At 40.3% G+C, this 16319-nt stretch overlaps 1 protein-coding gene across 5 annotated transcripts in view; it reads left to right on the top strand.

Moving 5' to 3' along the window:
* The window catches only part of UBP5 (ubiquitin-specific protease 5), a 60474-nt gene that overhangs the window by 2552 nt on the left and 41603 nt on the right, over positions 1 to 16319 (top strand). For all 5 annotated transcript variants that reach the window (XM_088964691.1, XM_088964689.1, XM_088964688.1 and 2 more), the window contains exon 3: positions 629 to 889. In XM_088964691.1, coding sequence (XP_088820817.1) covers positions 629 to 889 — 261 coding nt within the window. The remainder of the gene's footprint in view (positions 1 to 628; positions 890 to 16319) is intronic.

Genomic DNA, 16319 nt, shown 5'->3' with positions numbered 1-16319 from the left:
AGACATTGCTAGTTTATAAAAGGGGCAGCATGCAGCTCTGTTGGACTATTCATGCTTGAGGCAATATTGCAATAATATAAGAGCATAAGATCTATGTTTGTGTGTCTCACATTTTTCTTTCAAATGTCCTGTGTTTATATAGATCTAGGTCTGTAACTGCATGGTAGAATTGGTAATGAGCACAGGATTTGATTGGACCTGTAAGAATTAATCCTCAAACTTAAAAAATCACCCTATGTGATGAACCTTTCTCATACTTGCATGGTTTCTACAAGCTTCTTGTGCAGTGAAGTTTTTGTGTGCTCATGCACATAAATATGGGAGTGTTTCCATTGTTTGGTTTTCTTTTATCTATGGACTATGGATGCACTAACTTTTCAAAACAATGAATAAATACAGTTCTACACTTCTACTACCCTTTTTTTTGAAGGTAATACAGTTCTACTACTTGTACTAAGCTCTTATGCATGTCCTCGATAGTGGGAAGCCCTCAAAACATATTAAAAAGTGTGCTTGTATGTATGCACAGATGTGTTTGATATCTGTGATTTTTTATGCCTTTTTTTTTCCTTTGAAAGGGCAAATTTAACTACTAGAAGGTCTCTGACTTCCATTTGGTTGCAATCAGATGGTGGCAAAACTGGCTTGATTATGTGAACCAAGACCAAACAAATACCACAAATGATGGATCCTCATTGTATACTCCTGAGTATTGCGAATCAGCTGGTTCAAGTAATTTGAAGAGACCTCCTGCCATTGATAATTCTGATTTAATGTATGATGCAGTCTCAGAGGAATCCAACCTGGGATCGGAGCTTCATGATGCTCTTGTAGAGGGGCGTGACTACATACTGCTTCCACAAGATGTTTGGAAACAATTATATGTATGGTAAGTAGATATTTCAGAATATAAGTCGATGATTGCAATTTCCAAGTGCTTCTTACATCTGTATGCTAAGATTTGATGCGTCTCTCTCTCTCTCTCTCTCTCTCTCACACACACACACACACACACACACAAACACATTCTTGAAATGCAATGTGTGTTTCCTTCATTAACACACAATGGTAAGTGTATACATTTAATAATGGGTAAAAACACTGCATATAGGATATAGAGATGACAGTGAAAATATATCTAGCCATTTTTCAATGAACTGTTTAAAACACACTTGAAAATAAGGCTCTTAGTAGTTGGTACTACTCCTTAATCCAAGTTAACTTTGTTTTATTTATCAAAAAAGGAGCTCTTAGTAGACCTTCCCAAGACCCTAGATGACTGGGGCCATGATTGGGCAATGGCCCTTAAAAAGTTATTTTTCTATGTTCAATGCAGATCCATCTCTACTACCAAAGAGTTGTAACTTGTAATATCTTCAAATGTATGGCTATGTGCTTCACCATTGGAAAAATGCAGTAAACTCTACAAAAAACTTGCCATTAGTTCTCACATTTCAGTATTTTACTTGTAAACATCTTTAACAAGGAGAATGCTATGTTTGAAATATCTTCAAGGATTCTCTCAATTTTTTTCTCTTCCCTTCTCCCTTCTCTCTCTCTTTTCTTCTTCTTCTTCTTCTTCTTCTTCTTCCATATTTCTTCTACTTATCCTGTTAATATGGTATCGGAGCAGTTCTACTGGGCTTGAGTACAGATCAAACAAGTTTTCTTTCTCCTTCATCTTGCTGTCTTCTCCAGTCTGAGATTAGAAGAATAGACCCACAACTGACTACACCATCCTCTGAGTAACAATACATATATGTTCTTCACCACATGTTCTTGACAACTACAGACCGACCATCCAAGTGTGTCAGTTAAACTCCAACATCATGTGCAACACTTAGTTATGCTATAAGATCAACATGTGCATAGTGTTTAACATAGTGGGTGAAGAAAGCTGTTGATCAAGTTAGAGAAATGGAGTTCGTGCAGGCAGGTCAGTGGAGGAGATCCTTGAAGATAGAAGCAAAAAATTTCCTGTTCGAAGAGATGCGAATCAAGGGGAAGGTAAGCTTGAAGGTAAGGGAAGCGAAAAAAGGTACAATATTGCTGGAAGGATTAGAAGTGATTGAGTGGCTAAGAGAGTTCATAGCTGGAGCCTGTTCAAAAGGTAAGCAGATAAACTGGCAGGATTTTAATACATTAGAAGGGAGAAGATATGTTGTTGAATGTAAGAGGAATAGAAAAGGCTTCTTCATAGCTTTGGCTGAATTTTTTGGTAAGGGATGAAGGCAACTAGTGTGTCTACCAGCAGGAAAACAGAACCAAGGATGGGGGAAGTTGACTGGTTGTTCAAAGAGTAGCAAATGATAAAAAAGCCTCCATAAGGGAGGAGAAGGCATATCTCAGCAACAACAGGGTAGAACAAGGGCCAGTGGTCATAGCAAAAACAAAAGGCCAATGCAGAATGGTGGGAGGTCTAGAGAGAGAAGAGTGGGATAGTAAGTTTGTGATACAAGCCAAGGAAAAGGTTAATGATTGGAGGAGGGTAGCTGACTTACTAGCAACCAGGTTGAAGCTAAAGAGTGTCTTCATAGTAACCCCCTTCGAGAACTGTAAAGCCCTCCTAGATCCAATAGAGAATGATTTGGAAATATTAGCTATTAATGTTCAGGCTGATTTCGGATCATTCACAGTCTTTAAATGGAATCCAACATCCAACTCCAAGGATTTATTTGTTGAAGACGGTGTGGTGGTGCGTGTAATAGGCTTGCCATTTCATCTATGGAAACAAGAAGTAGCAGAGTCTATAGCAGTATTGTGTGGAGGAATCTTGAAAGGAGCTTTTTGGGGCGATCTTTATTCAGTAGCAATCCTGCTAAGTGGTGTGAAGCCAGAAGACATTCCACGAAAGGTAGAGGTAAGAACAGAGGGGAGTTTTGTCTCTGTGTGGCTAGCATCCTCCACTGAAGCAGGGCTGTGGAAGGAGGCTCGTATGGTAGGAGGGGAGAAGGAGGAAGAAGAAGCATTGCATGGACTTGTGAGATTGGTTAATTCAAATGGGAAGGGATGTTTCACTAAAAAGGGCCAACAAATTCTGGGAAGCCAAAAAGCTTTGGGGCAGATGGAAGGTCAAACCTGTAGAAAGCAAGAAAAGGCTATGACAAATGGCAGATCTTTTGCACAGGTGGTGTAAGGGGAAATGGACAAAAATTTACCAATGTCTAAAGGGAGAGGGCTGAACCAGCAACCTCAGACAGGGAGGGTTGCTGGTTCGACCATTAAAACAGGGGGGTGTGATTTGTTAAGAGGTCACGTGGGAGGAAAAGACTTAGAAAATGGGCCCAGTCGAGTGGATCCCTTTTTTGGTGGGCCGGAGAAGGCAACTCAAGTAAAGGCTTTAAAGCTGGGTTCTTATATTACAAGTTTTGAGCCCAAGGCCCATTACAAGACAGATGGGCCAAGGGACCCTTTAAGTAAGCACGTGACTGGGAGGAGGGATGAGCTGATAGACGAGATTAAGTGTCTATCTTCTTCTACCTCGAATCCCTCCTTTTGATCGAACAGTTCAGGCACAAAATCTCAAGACTCTCAGTCTCGAGGCTCTCTATAGTGGGTCCCATCCAACTTGGCAAACCGTCTCTCACCGGATAGGCGCAACCCGAGATACCTGAAGCCTAGTGATTTGAACAGAATAGGGCTTGAAGATTGGTTGAGTAAACAAAACAGCAGTGACGATTCTGATAGAGACGAAACTTTAAGTTTGGGAAGTCTGTCTCCGAACAGCAACAATGATTTACTTGAAACAGAAAGTTTGCATATGAAGCTGTTGTTTTTAGAGGAAGAGATTGAAGAGGCAGGTGGCGGGAAGACTAGAAATCGTGAAGAAAATGGTCCTAAAGCTGTGAAAACTTCTCTTCCCTTTGTCGAGGGAGCTGACCCTGAGTCTAATGAATTACAGGATGTTGATGGAGAGGGACAAGAATCGACCGTGAGGATGGATGTGGGTATTCCAGTGTCGGAAACACAGAGAAAGGTTTTCCAAGTGGGTAGGTCGTCAGGAAGTGATTCTTTCACTATGTCTACTTCACAACTTTGTCCAAAAAGGGGAAAGGCCTTAAAACCATTTGTCGCCTATCAACAACTCAATTCTAGTGATTCTAGTCCTACCCCCATCCTACCAGGTATGGGTGTCAATTCTTTTTTAGGTACTGACTTGTCTGCTATGCCTGTAACAAATATTTCAGCTTCCCATCCAAGCGGTTCTGATGCAAGAGAGAGGGTGATAGTGGAAGGAGGAGAGAGGGTGATTGAAGGAAGTAGTAAGGGGGAGGCAGACAGAATTTGGGAGTTGATCTGTATAATGATGGAGGAACTAAAAAAAAGGAAGGATTCTTAGAGAGATGTTGTAGCCAAAATAAGTGTGAGCAGGGTAAAATTCTTCCTTAGACATTGGCTGGAAAGGATGGAGAAAAGAAAAAGGATGATTGTTGTATTAAGAAGGGGGGGGGGGAAGGAATAAAAAAGAAAAAAATATTTGAAGTGGAAAGGCTAATCTCAGACATTGAGGGGGATTAGAATTTAGTGGTAGAGGGGATAGGAGAAAGGGCCTAAAATGAGGAGATTATGGCCTTTTCATGGGTTTTTTTTTTGCTATTTTGTCTCGATGAAAATTATTAGCTGGAATGTAAGAGGGTTAGGGAGTGCAAGAAAGAGAAGGGTGATCAAAGACCTACTCCGAAGGGAAAAACCTGATATTGTGTTGTTACAAGAATCCAAAATGATGGAAATAGATGGGAGATGGGTGAGGAGTTTTTGGAGGTCTAGAGGTTTAGGTTGGAGCTCGTCTCCTTCTTGGGGAGCCTCGGGGGGGATCGTAACACTGTGGAGGGAGGATGTGGTGGAAGTAGTGGAAGAATTGATAGGCAACTTCTCAGTTTCCATTAAGTGTAAGAATGTAGAGAATGGGTGTGTATGGGTCTTAACCAATGTTTATGGCCCTAATTTCTATAGAGAGAGGAATGAGATGTGGGAGGAACTATATGCAATCAAGGGGCTATGGGATGGCCCTTGGTGCCTTGGCGGGGATTTTAATGTCATTAGATTCTCTGATGAAACCAGTAATCCCCAATAGGTAATTACAACAAACATGAGGAAATTTAATGGTTTTATTGAAGAATGTGAACTGAAGGAAATACCTCTGCTGCAAGCCAGTTACACATGGTCCAACCTTCAAGAAACCCCTTTGTGTTCGAAGTTGGACAGGTTCTTATTTACCCAGGGTCACCTCTGATCACTGTCTTATCTAGATAGGTACTGAGTTTTTTCCTATAGGACCCAAACCTTTTAGATTCGAAAATATGTGGCTTACCCATCTAGATTTTGTGAAAAAAGTGAAGGAATGGTGGGGTGAGGAGGAGAGGGAGTAAGATGGAAGGGAATCAAGTTTCATAAGAAATTAAAAAGGTTGAGAGCCAAAATAAAGGAGTGGAATAGAGATCATTTTGGTAGAATTGGGGAGCAAAAATTGTGCCTAATCTCTCGAATAGAAAACTTGGATGTAAAGGAATCTCAAAATGGGTTGACCGAGGAGGACAGAGTGTTAAGGAGACAATTGAAAAAGGATTTGGAAAAGGTGCTACTGAGGGAAGAAATCAGTTGGAGACAAAACGCTAGACACAAGTGGATTAAGGAAGGTGATGGGAACACTAGATTTTTCCATGATTTGGCAAATGGGAGACGAAGAAAGAATCTTGTGACCAAGCTAGAGATAGGAGAGGAGGGGATTACCAACTAGGATGACATAGCCAGAAAATTTGTGGACCACTTCAAATCGATTTATAGAAGACCTTTGAGTGAGAGAGTGGTCGTGGAAGGGGTGGAATGGCCAAGAACTGATGACGGAGTGGCAAGGTGGCTGAAAAGGGATTTCGAGGAAGAAGAGATTAAGAAAGCTATCTTTCTAATGGATAGATCCAAGGCTCCAGGTCCAGATGGCTTTACAATGGGTTTTTATCAAGACTGTTGGGAGGTGTTGAAAGAGGATTTAGTTGAAGTCTTTAAGGAATTTGCAGATAATCACATTATAAGCCCTGGAATTAATGCCACCTTTTTGGCCTTGATACCTAAGAAGAATGATGCCAACCACCCAAAAGATTCTAGGTTTATTAGTCTAGTGACAAGCATTTATAAAATTCTGGCTAAAGTGCCCTCGTTGAGGATCAAAACAATCCTCCCTTCTATCATTAGTGAAACCCAGGGGGCTTTCATTCAAGGGCGACAAATAACAGATCAGATCTTAATTGCGAATGAGTGTGTGGAGGAAATGAAAAGGTTTAGTAAGAGAGGTTTCATTTGTAAATTGGATCTTGAAAAGGCCTATGATTTGGTGGACTAGAAGTTTCTATTAGAGCTTATGTGAAACTGTGGATTTGGGGACAAGTAGTGTAGTTGGATTTTTGGGTGTATCGGTACTTGTCACTACTCTATTCTGGTAAATGGTATGGTGAGGGACGTTTTTCCAGCTTGCAGGGGTGTCAGGCAAGGGGATCCACCCTCACCCTTCCTTTTTACTTTAGTAGTTGATGTGATTAGTAGGATCATTACTAAGGCTGACAGTGAAGATGCTATTAGGGGTTGGAGAATAGGGAGACACCAAGTCCCTGTCACCCACCTTCAGTTTGCAGATGGCCTAATGATCTTTTGTGAAGGAGGTTTTAGCGAAAAGGTAGCAAACCTAAAGGAGCTAATCAAAGGTTTTGAAATTATTTCTAATTTGAGAATAAATTTGGAAAAGAGCTGCATAGCGGGTATAAATTTGGTGGTAGGGGAGGTCGAGGCTATTGCAGAGTGTCTTGAGTGTTCCACCTCTGCTTGGCCTATGTCATATTTAGGCCTTCCTTTAGGGGCAAATCCTAGGGAGAGTAGATTTTGGACCCCGGTGATAGAAAAGTTTGAGAAGAGATTAGCCTCATGGAGGAGGAATTGTGTATCTTTAGGAGGGAGAATTACCCAAATAAGAGCTACCTTGGCTAACTTACCTACCTATTTTTTGTCTATTTTTAGGATACCAGTTAGGGAAGCTAGGAAACTGGAGAAGTTGATGAGAGATTTCTTATGGGAGCCGGGACAAGAAAAAAGGATCACTTGGTTAATTGGGAAATTGTGTGCAGAAGTAAAGAAGAGGGGGGTTTGGGACTTGGGAGGGTAACTAGAAAAAATCAAGCTCTGTTAGGGAAATGGTTGTGGTGATGGCCATTGGAAAGAGAGAGATTGTGGCATGAGGTGGTGGGAAGTATTCATTAGAGGTTAGAGAATGGGTGGGATGCTGGTGTATCAAGGCAAGCTAACCTAGCAGCACCTTGGAAGGCCATTCACAACACCCTTCCTCAATTCCTCAATTTTATCAGGTATGAAGTTTGTTCTAGCAACAATGTTCACTTTTGGGAGGACATTTGGGTAGGAGATACACCTTTAAAGGATCTGTTCCCTTTGCTATTTTCTATTTCTTTGTACAAAAAAGAGGTGGTCTCAAAATTTGTCTCACCTTTGGGAACACCCTTAGATCCTACTTGGGATTTTGGGTTTCGTAGAGGACTTAGGGTTGATGAAATTGAATCTCTTTCTGTTTTGCTTGGTTGTCTTAATTAGGTTTGTTTGGATCCCTCCAAGCTAGAAAAGTGGGTATGGACTCCTAAACCCAATGGAACCTTCACTTATGCTTCTTTCTTCAAGTCCATCTCTCAACTTTCTACTCACGAACCCTTTCCGTCAAAAGAAATTTGGTGCAGGCCAGTTCCCCAAAAAATTATGGCGTTTTGTTGGGAAGTATTCCATGGGAAAGTAAACACTCTAGATAACCTACAAAAGAGAAGTCCTTTCCTCTGTATCTCTCCTAAATGGTGTATCCTCTGTAGAGCTCACGGTGAGGATTGTTACCACCTATTAATATCTTGTCCCTTTTTCTGCAGACCTTTGGGCTTGGCTACTTTCGTTGTTTGGGAGTAGTTGGAGTCTACCAACAGAAGTTCACATGCTCTTCAACCATTCTACCTTTTATTGGCCTACAACAATAGGGAGAATTATGTGGAGATGTGCTCGTGTTGCCTTGATTTGGACTCTTTGGGAAGAAAGGAATATTAGAATTTTTCAAGAGAAGGAAAGGAGCAGTCAGGAATTGAAAGTCTGTGTGTTAAATAGGGCAATACCTTGGCTGAAGACCTTGGAAATCTTTCATCAATTCTCCTTTAATGACCTTTGGAGAAATTGATCAGCAGTAGCGAGGTGTTCATCTCTAAAAGACAAATCAATTACAAGTTGGTCTCCTCCATCCGAAGGCTCACTGAAGTTGACTTTGATGGAAGTAGCATGGGTAATCCAGGATTATCCGGAATGGGGGGGTGCTTTGAGAAACGAGAAGGCAGAGATTTTGTTGCTCTACTCAGGTTCCTTGGGAATTGGGGACTCCATCAGGGCAGAACTTTTAGCTACTGTTCAAGGGGTGCAATTTGCAAATCAGCTGGGGGTACAACACCTAACGATCGAGGGGGATTCCAAAGTGGTGGTGGGTTGGTTGAAAAATCCTGAAGAGGCTATGTGGCGTTACAAGAATGAAATGAAGAAATTTAGTTGGTTGGCAAGGAATATGTTGGTCACTATACAGTGGGTGGGGAGATCAGCAAATACTTTGTTAGATGTGTTAGCTATGCGAGGGGTAAATAGGGAAGAATTGTTTTGGGCTCAGTTGTGATTCTTGCTTTTCTTTCCTAGTTTATTTGTAAGATTCAATGAGGGGCTGCAGCTCGCGCCTCTCCCTGGGATGTTGTATGAACTCACTATAAATCTGCTTCTGAATTAATAAATTTATTATCATTCATAAAAAAAAAAACCTTTAACAAGGTTGCTAGAAATTCTGATTGCATTGTATATTGGATAGGAAATTTTCATCTCATGTATACATAATTACATTTACACATGCACAAGCATGCATACATACACAACCTTTTTTTAGTAGAATGTGGGGCTTGGGCTTAGATGTAAATTAGTCCTCTAATATCAAGATTAAACTTAGCGATTAGTAGAATAGAACAGATCTGAATAACTGTATAAGAGAGGAAGATGGCGAAGGGAAGAGGTAAGAGAAGAAGAAGTTGAAATCAATCACCCTTCTCCTCTAACCCTATTTTATTAATCTCTAAAAAATTGATGATGACACATATACCCTTAAGCGGGCGGCCAACTTGGCAGTTACATAAAGAAAGTAAAATAAGAACAAATAACAGGCCCATTAAGTGAGGCTTATCAACATAAAATAAAAGATAAAATAAAGGATATCACACGAAAGGCTGTTAGGGCCCATTCGGCCCAGTCTCTTTACACTCCCCCTCAAGCTGAGCATAGATGTCAATCATGCCCAGCTTGCTTATATAGTGTGTCAATTTTCCCCTGGGAACTCCCTTGGTCAAGATATCAGATAGTTGCTTTTCTGATGTGATAAATGGTAAACAAACTTCTCCTGAAGAGACTCTTTCCCTTATGAAATGCCTATCAACATCAATGTGCTTAGTTCTGTCATGTTGAACAGGATTATGTGCAATGTTGATAGCAGCTTGGTTGTCACAATAGAGCATCATTGGTTTCTCGTAGTCCACCCCCAATTCCTCTAGAAGGGATCGTAGCCATAGTAATTCTGACACACCATGAGCCATTGCTCTGTATTCTGCTTCAGCTGAGGATCTAGCAACTACTGATTGTTTCTTACTCCTCTAAGACACAATATTCCCAGCAACCAGAGCACAATAACCAGAGGTGGACCTTTTGTCATCAATACATCCCCTGCCCAATCTGCATCAGTAAAGGCTTCCAGCTTCATGTGACCATGCTTAGCAAATAGAATACCTTTCCCTGGAGTACCTTTCAAGTAGCACAGAACCCTTTCTGCAACAGCTAGTATCTCTGGGAGAATGCATAAACTGACTGATAACACTGACTGCATAGGAAATATCTGGCTGAGTCATGCAAAGATATAACAGCAAATATCTGGCTGAGTCATGCAAAGATATAATAGCTTCCCAAGCAGTCTCTGAAACACTCCCTTATCAGACAAAAGTTCACAATTTGTGGCAGAAAGCTTATGATTAGGATCAATGGGAGTGGAGATGGGTTTAGCTACAAGTTTACTAGTTTCAGCAAGAAAATCAAGGACATATTTGCGCTGAGATATGAATATACCATCCTTAGATCGAGCAACTTCAATTCCCAGGAAATACCGAAGATCTCCCAAATCTTTGAGTTCAAATTCAGAGTTGAGAAATGCTTTTAGTTTACTGGCCTCTTCAATGTCATTACCCGTGACCACAATATCATCAACATAAACAATCAAGAAGATCACCAGAGAGTCATTTCTCTTCAAGAATAGTGTATGATCAGATTGTGTTTGAATGTAGCCAAAAGAGACGAGCAACCCGAAATCTCTCAAACCAAGCTCGAGGAGATTGTTTGAGACCATAAATAGATTTGTGTAGTTTACACACCTTGCCTTTCATTTCTTTTCCATACACTCTTGGAGGTACAGACATATAGACCTCTTCATGCAGTTCTCCATTCTATAAGGTATTTTTAACATCAAACTGGTGTAGGGGTCAGTCAAAATTAGCTGCTAGAGAAAGTAAAACCCTGACTGAAGTCATCTTAGCTACAGGAGCAAATGTCTCAAGATAGTCAATGCCATACATTTGGGTGTAACCCTTAGCAACCAACTGAGCCTTAAACCTCTCAACAGAACCATCAGAGTGATATTTAATAGTAAACACCCATTTACAACCCACTAGTTCCTTCCCTTCCGGCAAGTCCACAATATCCCATGTATGATTCTTATGCAATGCATCAAGTTCAGTCATCATAGCTTCCCTCCATTTAGTGTGAGATAAAGCTTCCGGTACAGACCTGGGTATCACATGGGAAGAAACAGAGGCAAGAAAAGAGTAGTAGGAAGGGGAGAGAAGGCTGTAAGATAAGTGTTTGGAGATACAATGGGCTGTACACTTCCGCTTGCCCTTGCGAAGAGCAATAGGAAGGTCAAGGTCTGGAACAGTCTGAGATGGGTCAGTAGAGGGCTGACCTGTTTCCTCAGGAATGATGGAAGTGGCAAGATGCTCTTCTGAAGGAGTGGAAACAATCTGCACATGTCTAAATCTCTGCCTTTGGTATCACCTTTGGAGAGCAGGAGCAGAAGTAGGAGGGGGAGCAGGGACATCAGGGGTAGGTCCAGTGGAAGAGGTGGACACCCCATGATTGGATTCACAAGGGATGGGAAGAGGAACAACTGGAGACATAGCAAAATACTCATAAGATTTCTCCCCCTCAGGAGGAATATTAAAGAAGGGAGTCAACTCTGCAAAGGTGACATCCCGAGATACAAAGCGGGTGCCATGAACTGGATCAAAACAACACTAACCCTTCTGTGTGGAAGCATATCCCAGAAACACACACTTATGAGCCTTAGGTTCAAACTTGTGCCTTTGGTGACTATGAATATGCACATAGCAAGTACACCCAAACACACGGAGACGAAGAGAAAAGAGATCCTCATTCGGGAAGAGAAGAGTAAAAGGGGTTTTAAAGCCAAGGACTCGGGAGGGCATACGGTTGATCAGAAAGGTAGCAGTAAGAACAGCATCTCCCCAAAACTTTATAGGAACATGGGATGCAAATAAGAGGGATCTGGCAACCTCAACCACATGCCTGTTCTTCTTTCCGCCACCCCATTTTGTTGTGGAGTGTAGGAACAAGAACTTTGATGAATAACCCCAAAAGTTTCAAGATAGGTGAAGAGGGTTCTCTCAAAATACTCCTTAGCATTGTCAGAGCGGAATATTTTGATACGAGTATTAAACTGGGTGATGATGAGTTCATGAAAATTTTTCACAATAGCTGGTACTTCATCCCTGGATTTCATGAGATAAATCCAAGTGTAACCTGAATAATCATCAATAAAAAGGATAAAGTACCTGTAGCTCCCCATGGTTGGCATATGATATGGCCCCCACACATTAGAGTGAACAATATGGAAATGAGAAAGTGATCTTTTATTGCTAATTGAATAGGAATGTCTACAATGCTTTGCCAGCTCACATGATTCACAATGAAGACTCGATAAAGACACTCCTTTAAACCTATCTGGGAACAGATGACTCAAAGCAGAAAAGGACAAGTGACCAAAGCGGAAATGACATAATAAAATTTTGTTAACAGACTCTGACACGAATGATTCTAAGGCAACTCCATGAGGTGGTCCCAAAGCTTATCTGGTGTGTCCAGCAAGTATATTTTGTTCGCCTCATGGCCACTCCCAATCATCCTCTGAGACTGCAGGTCCTGAAAAACACAATGAGTGGGAAAGAAAGTTATGTTGCAATTCATTGACTTTGTTAAGTTACTAATAGATAAGAGGTTTGTGTTAAGCTTAGGGACATGAAGAACAAAAAATAAGAACAGGGTGTCAGAGGTCTTTATATCACCTTTACCAGAGATGGGGGCAAGGGACCCATCGGCAAGGGATATTTTCTCTTTCCCAGAGAGGAGGTGATATGAGCAAAACAGGTTAGATAGGCTGGTCATATGGTCTGATGCACCGGAATCAATAATCCAAGGGATTTTATGATTACCTGAAGCTGAAGCATGATTTGTAGAAGCATGAGTACCTAAGTGAGCAAAAGCCAATGAAGATGATGTACTGTTGGAAGGGTGAGTTGAAGAAACCGTAGCTTCCAGGTGATTTAGGTGCCTCCCATACTTCTCAAAATCCAACTTCATTACAACCAACTGTTCAATACTTGATTTTTCTTCGCTTTCCTTGCTTCCCCCTTTCAGGCACTGTAGCAGCATTAGTAGTCTTGGATTTCCCACCTGACTGCCCTTCTTAGGGTTATTATTGTTCTTAAACCTATCAGGAAGAAGTTCAGGATGAAGCTTCCAGTAGGTGTCCTTTGTATGCCGTGGTTTCTTGCAGCATTAGCTTAATTGTGGTAACACCAGTCAAAATGGAATCTACTGAAGCAGGTCCAGAAACTGGCACCTGCTTGAACTCACTTCCGTATGCCTCCATTAATTAAACGGAAATCAAAGAACATAATTTTTTGACTATGTAAACTTACTTGAAGTCAAACCAGAACTTGGGTGCTTGAAAAACTAGGGTTTTGCTCTGTCCAGCAGATGGAAGGAAGAGAGAAGACACTGCCGCACCTACCAGACTAACCCAAACTCTTCCAAACCTGAACCGCCCTTCTTTAGCAGTCACAAGACACCTTCCAAGCACAGAGCGCCACACCCAAGCTTCACCTTTCCTGGTAACCTCGAAAATCTCTAGTCGGCTAGGGTTTTGGACAGCAGAAAAACAACATCACTTCTTGGCAAAATCTGGCCAGAACTAAACTCTCCAAACCCTTTTACCAACTAGGCAAGTGATTCTCTATACTATAGAGAACCTATCTCTCCATAAAATCTCTTGATTTTAGAGTGTACAAGAACAAAGAAAAAGAAGGAAGAGGAACTGAACCTGCTCTGATACCAAGATGTAAATCAGTCCTCTAATATCAAGATTAAACTTAGTGATTAGCAGAATAGAACAGATCTGAATAACTGTATAAGAGAGGAAGATGGTGAAGAGAAGAGGTAAGAGAAGAAGAAGTCGAAATCAATCACCCTTCTCCTCTAACCCTATTTTATTAATCTCTAAAAAATTGATAATGACAAGTATACCCTTAAGTGGGCGGCCAGCTTGGCAGTTACATAAAGAAAGTAAAATAAGAACAAATAACAGGCCCATTAAGTGAGGCTTATCAGCATAAAATAAAAGATATAACAAAGGATATCACACGAAAGGCTGTTAGGGCCCATTCGGCCCAGTCTCTTTACAGGCTTGGATGTGTATGTAATGCAAATGTTACAAGTTGCATCCATTTCAATCTTCAAGTTTTTTCCCTTGTCCATGTAGGTGTCAACAAATAAAGGTCTCCATGTAAGGAAGTTGAGAACTGCAGAAAGCAAGTTGTATTATAGAGACAAAGTAGAAGAGAAAAAAAGGAGGAAAAGAAACAAAATGGAGGAGTAACAGCCTAGGTCTTGAATGGGCCTTCACATTTTTTTTGGATCAGTAACAATTTAGGTTTTATTGATTTGCATCTTTAAACAATTGATAGATACAATCATAAGTGTGCTAGAAGCACCTCTTTCTTTGGGTTAGTCCCTGCTACCAAGCCTGCTAATTCCAATATTCCTTTTTTTTTTTTTTGTTTACGAACTACAATCTCCCATCCTTGGAGATGATCCCCAATTTAAATGATTCTTGTGTACTCCTTGCCTCATTAGGGCATCTTCCATGCTGCTTGCTGATTGTTTTTGTCCACTCGAAAACTGTCCTCAATTTTGTGGCCAAATATATCACCTCCCTTAAGATGTGACTGTATGTCCAAGGGCCCATGCTATTATGTTGGAACTATCGCAATACCACCCTAACCCCCTTCCACACTATATCTCTATATTAGGGATTTATTGTATAGTACACCCCAATAATCTGCTCGTGTTCAGTCACTAAAACCAATAGATCTGGAAAATAAGGCAAGAATATCATCTTGACCATTCCTAAAAACTTCATCAATTCCTGAGTTTCTCAAATTATGTATGGTGTACCCATTAGCATTTAGTTTGATAGTATTTGCCATACTGGGGACCATGGTATAGATGGATATTCCTGGATGAAGAACATGCGGCCATCTCAGTGTTTTAAAAGCGCAAGGCACATAAAAGGCACAAGGTGAGGGACGTGCCTTTTTGAAGCAAGGTACAAAAATAAAAAATGCCAAAAAATTCAAAAAAATAAAAATATTAAACAACAATAATAATAAAAAATATAAACTTAAAATTTAAAATAAATGTTTTAGAAAACCTATTATCTAAAATTAAAATACATAAACATAACATGTAAAGCATATTCAAATGAGAATTTAAAAATAAAATCAAACATATAAAACCCACAATCCCTTTTTTTCCTCAATTGCATTACTTCAAGTAGCTAATGTGATGTGAAAAATATTACATTCCTGATTTTATGAGCTGCCTTTGTGCCATGCCCCTCGAGGCAAGCCCAAACAAGTCCATGTTAGGGTTTTAAATTCTTAGTTCTCACACAAAAAATAACGATTTTATAAATTTAATTGCTTTTTAAGAAGATATTTTATTATAATGAATGAATGAACAACATTACCAAATAGAGGGTTCCGGGCCGCCCCCGGCCCAGCTGCTAGGTTAAAAAAAAAAGCAAAAAAGCGGCAAATTTTCAAAAGGCGCACGCCTGGGCTGAGGCGCAAGGCGCATGCCTAGGCGCACCAGGCGTGCACCTAGGACCTGGGTGAGGCACCTACCCTAAAATGTGCCTTAGGTGCGCCTTTTAAATCACTGGGCCAGTTGCCAATATATCATTACGTTATATCTCAAGTGTGTGATTTTGTCTCCTTTTTCAACATCTAAAGACCTCTTGCTATTAAGCATCCCTAAAATATTACATTTATTGTTAAATCTTATAATTCTGTATTGTTATCAACTAGAGTTACTTTTAGGATTAAATTCCTATGGTACACAAGGTTCTATATATCCTCTTCGATAGAAATTTATATTTTATTTTTAGAAAGAATATATAATAGAAAACTTCTAATTGATCTACTATACTAAAGTATTTTTTTTGGTAAGGTACTAAAATAGATTGTACATACATATAATTTATATGTGGGGTGATTGGGTTAAAGAAAAGGCCAATCTGAAATAGAATTGTTAAACTCAGTGGCAGCCGCCAGAAAACTTTCCTACTCTTTTTCTAGTAAACTTTTTTTCTTCTCTAAGACAGGGAAAACCAGGGGTAGAAAAGAAATTCTAGAGTAGTTATCCTATAGTCTATGTTAGGAGGAAAGAAATTCTGGGATATTCTCTAATGAGGAACTAAGTGGTAGGTATTCTGATTGATCTTATTGCCATTAGAGTAGTTCACTGGATGTAAGAGAAGTGTTAGGACCATAGATGATGTGGTTACAGAATATTGGTCTTACATTCATTCATCAAAAAAATAATAATAATAATAATAATAATATTGGTCTTACATTGCTTGCTCTTCTACTTACAGACAGGATGTTGAGCACATTAGCTTCCCCATTAACGGGAGGTGGAGTAGTGATCACTGCTCTTTGGACAACCAAGGTTCTTCAGGGGTAGGATTCAGAAAGGGAAATCCTACTATTTCACTTGGACCCTGTTGGATGAGGAGATTCCTTTTGGCTGGAGACAATGGTACTTCTTCGAAACTTCAGACTGTTGGAATCCTTAGGTCCTCA

The sequence above is a fragment of the Nelumbo lutea genome, chromosome 1 (assembly GCF_056320005.1).
Source record: "Nelumbo lutea isolate HS-2025 chromosome 1, American lotus-T2T, whole genome shotgun sequence".
In the NCBI taxonomy this organism is placed as follows: Eukaryota; Viridiplantae; Streptophyta; class Magnoliopsida; order Proteales; family Nelumbonaceae; genus Nelumbo; species Nelumbo lutea.
This window is presented reverse-complemented; position numbering and strand designations above follow the sequence as displayed.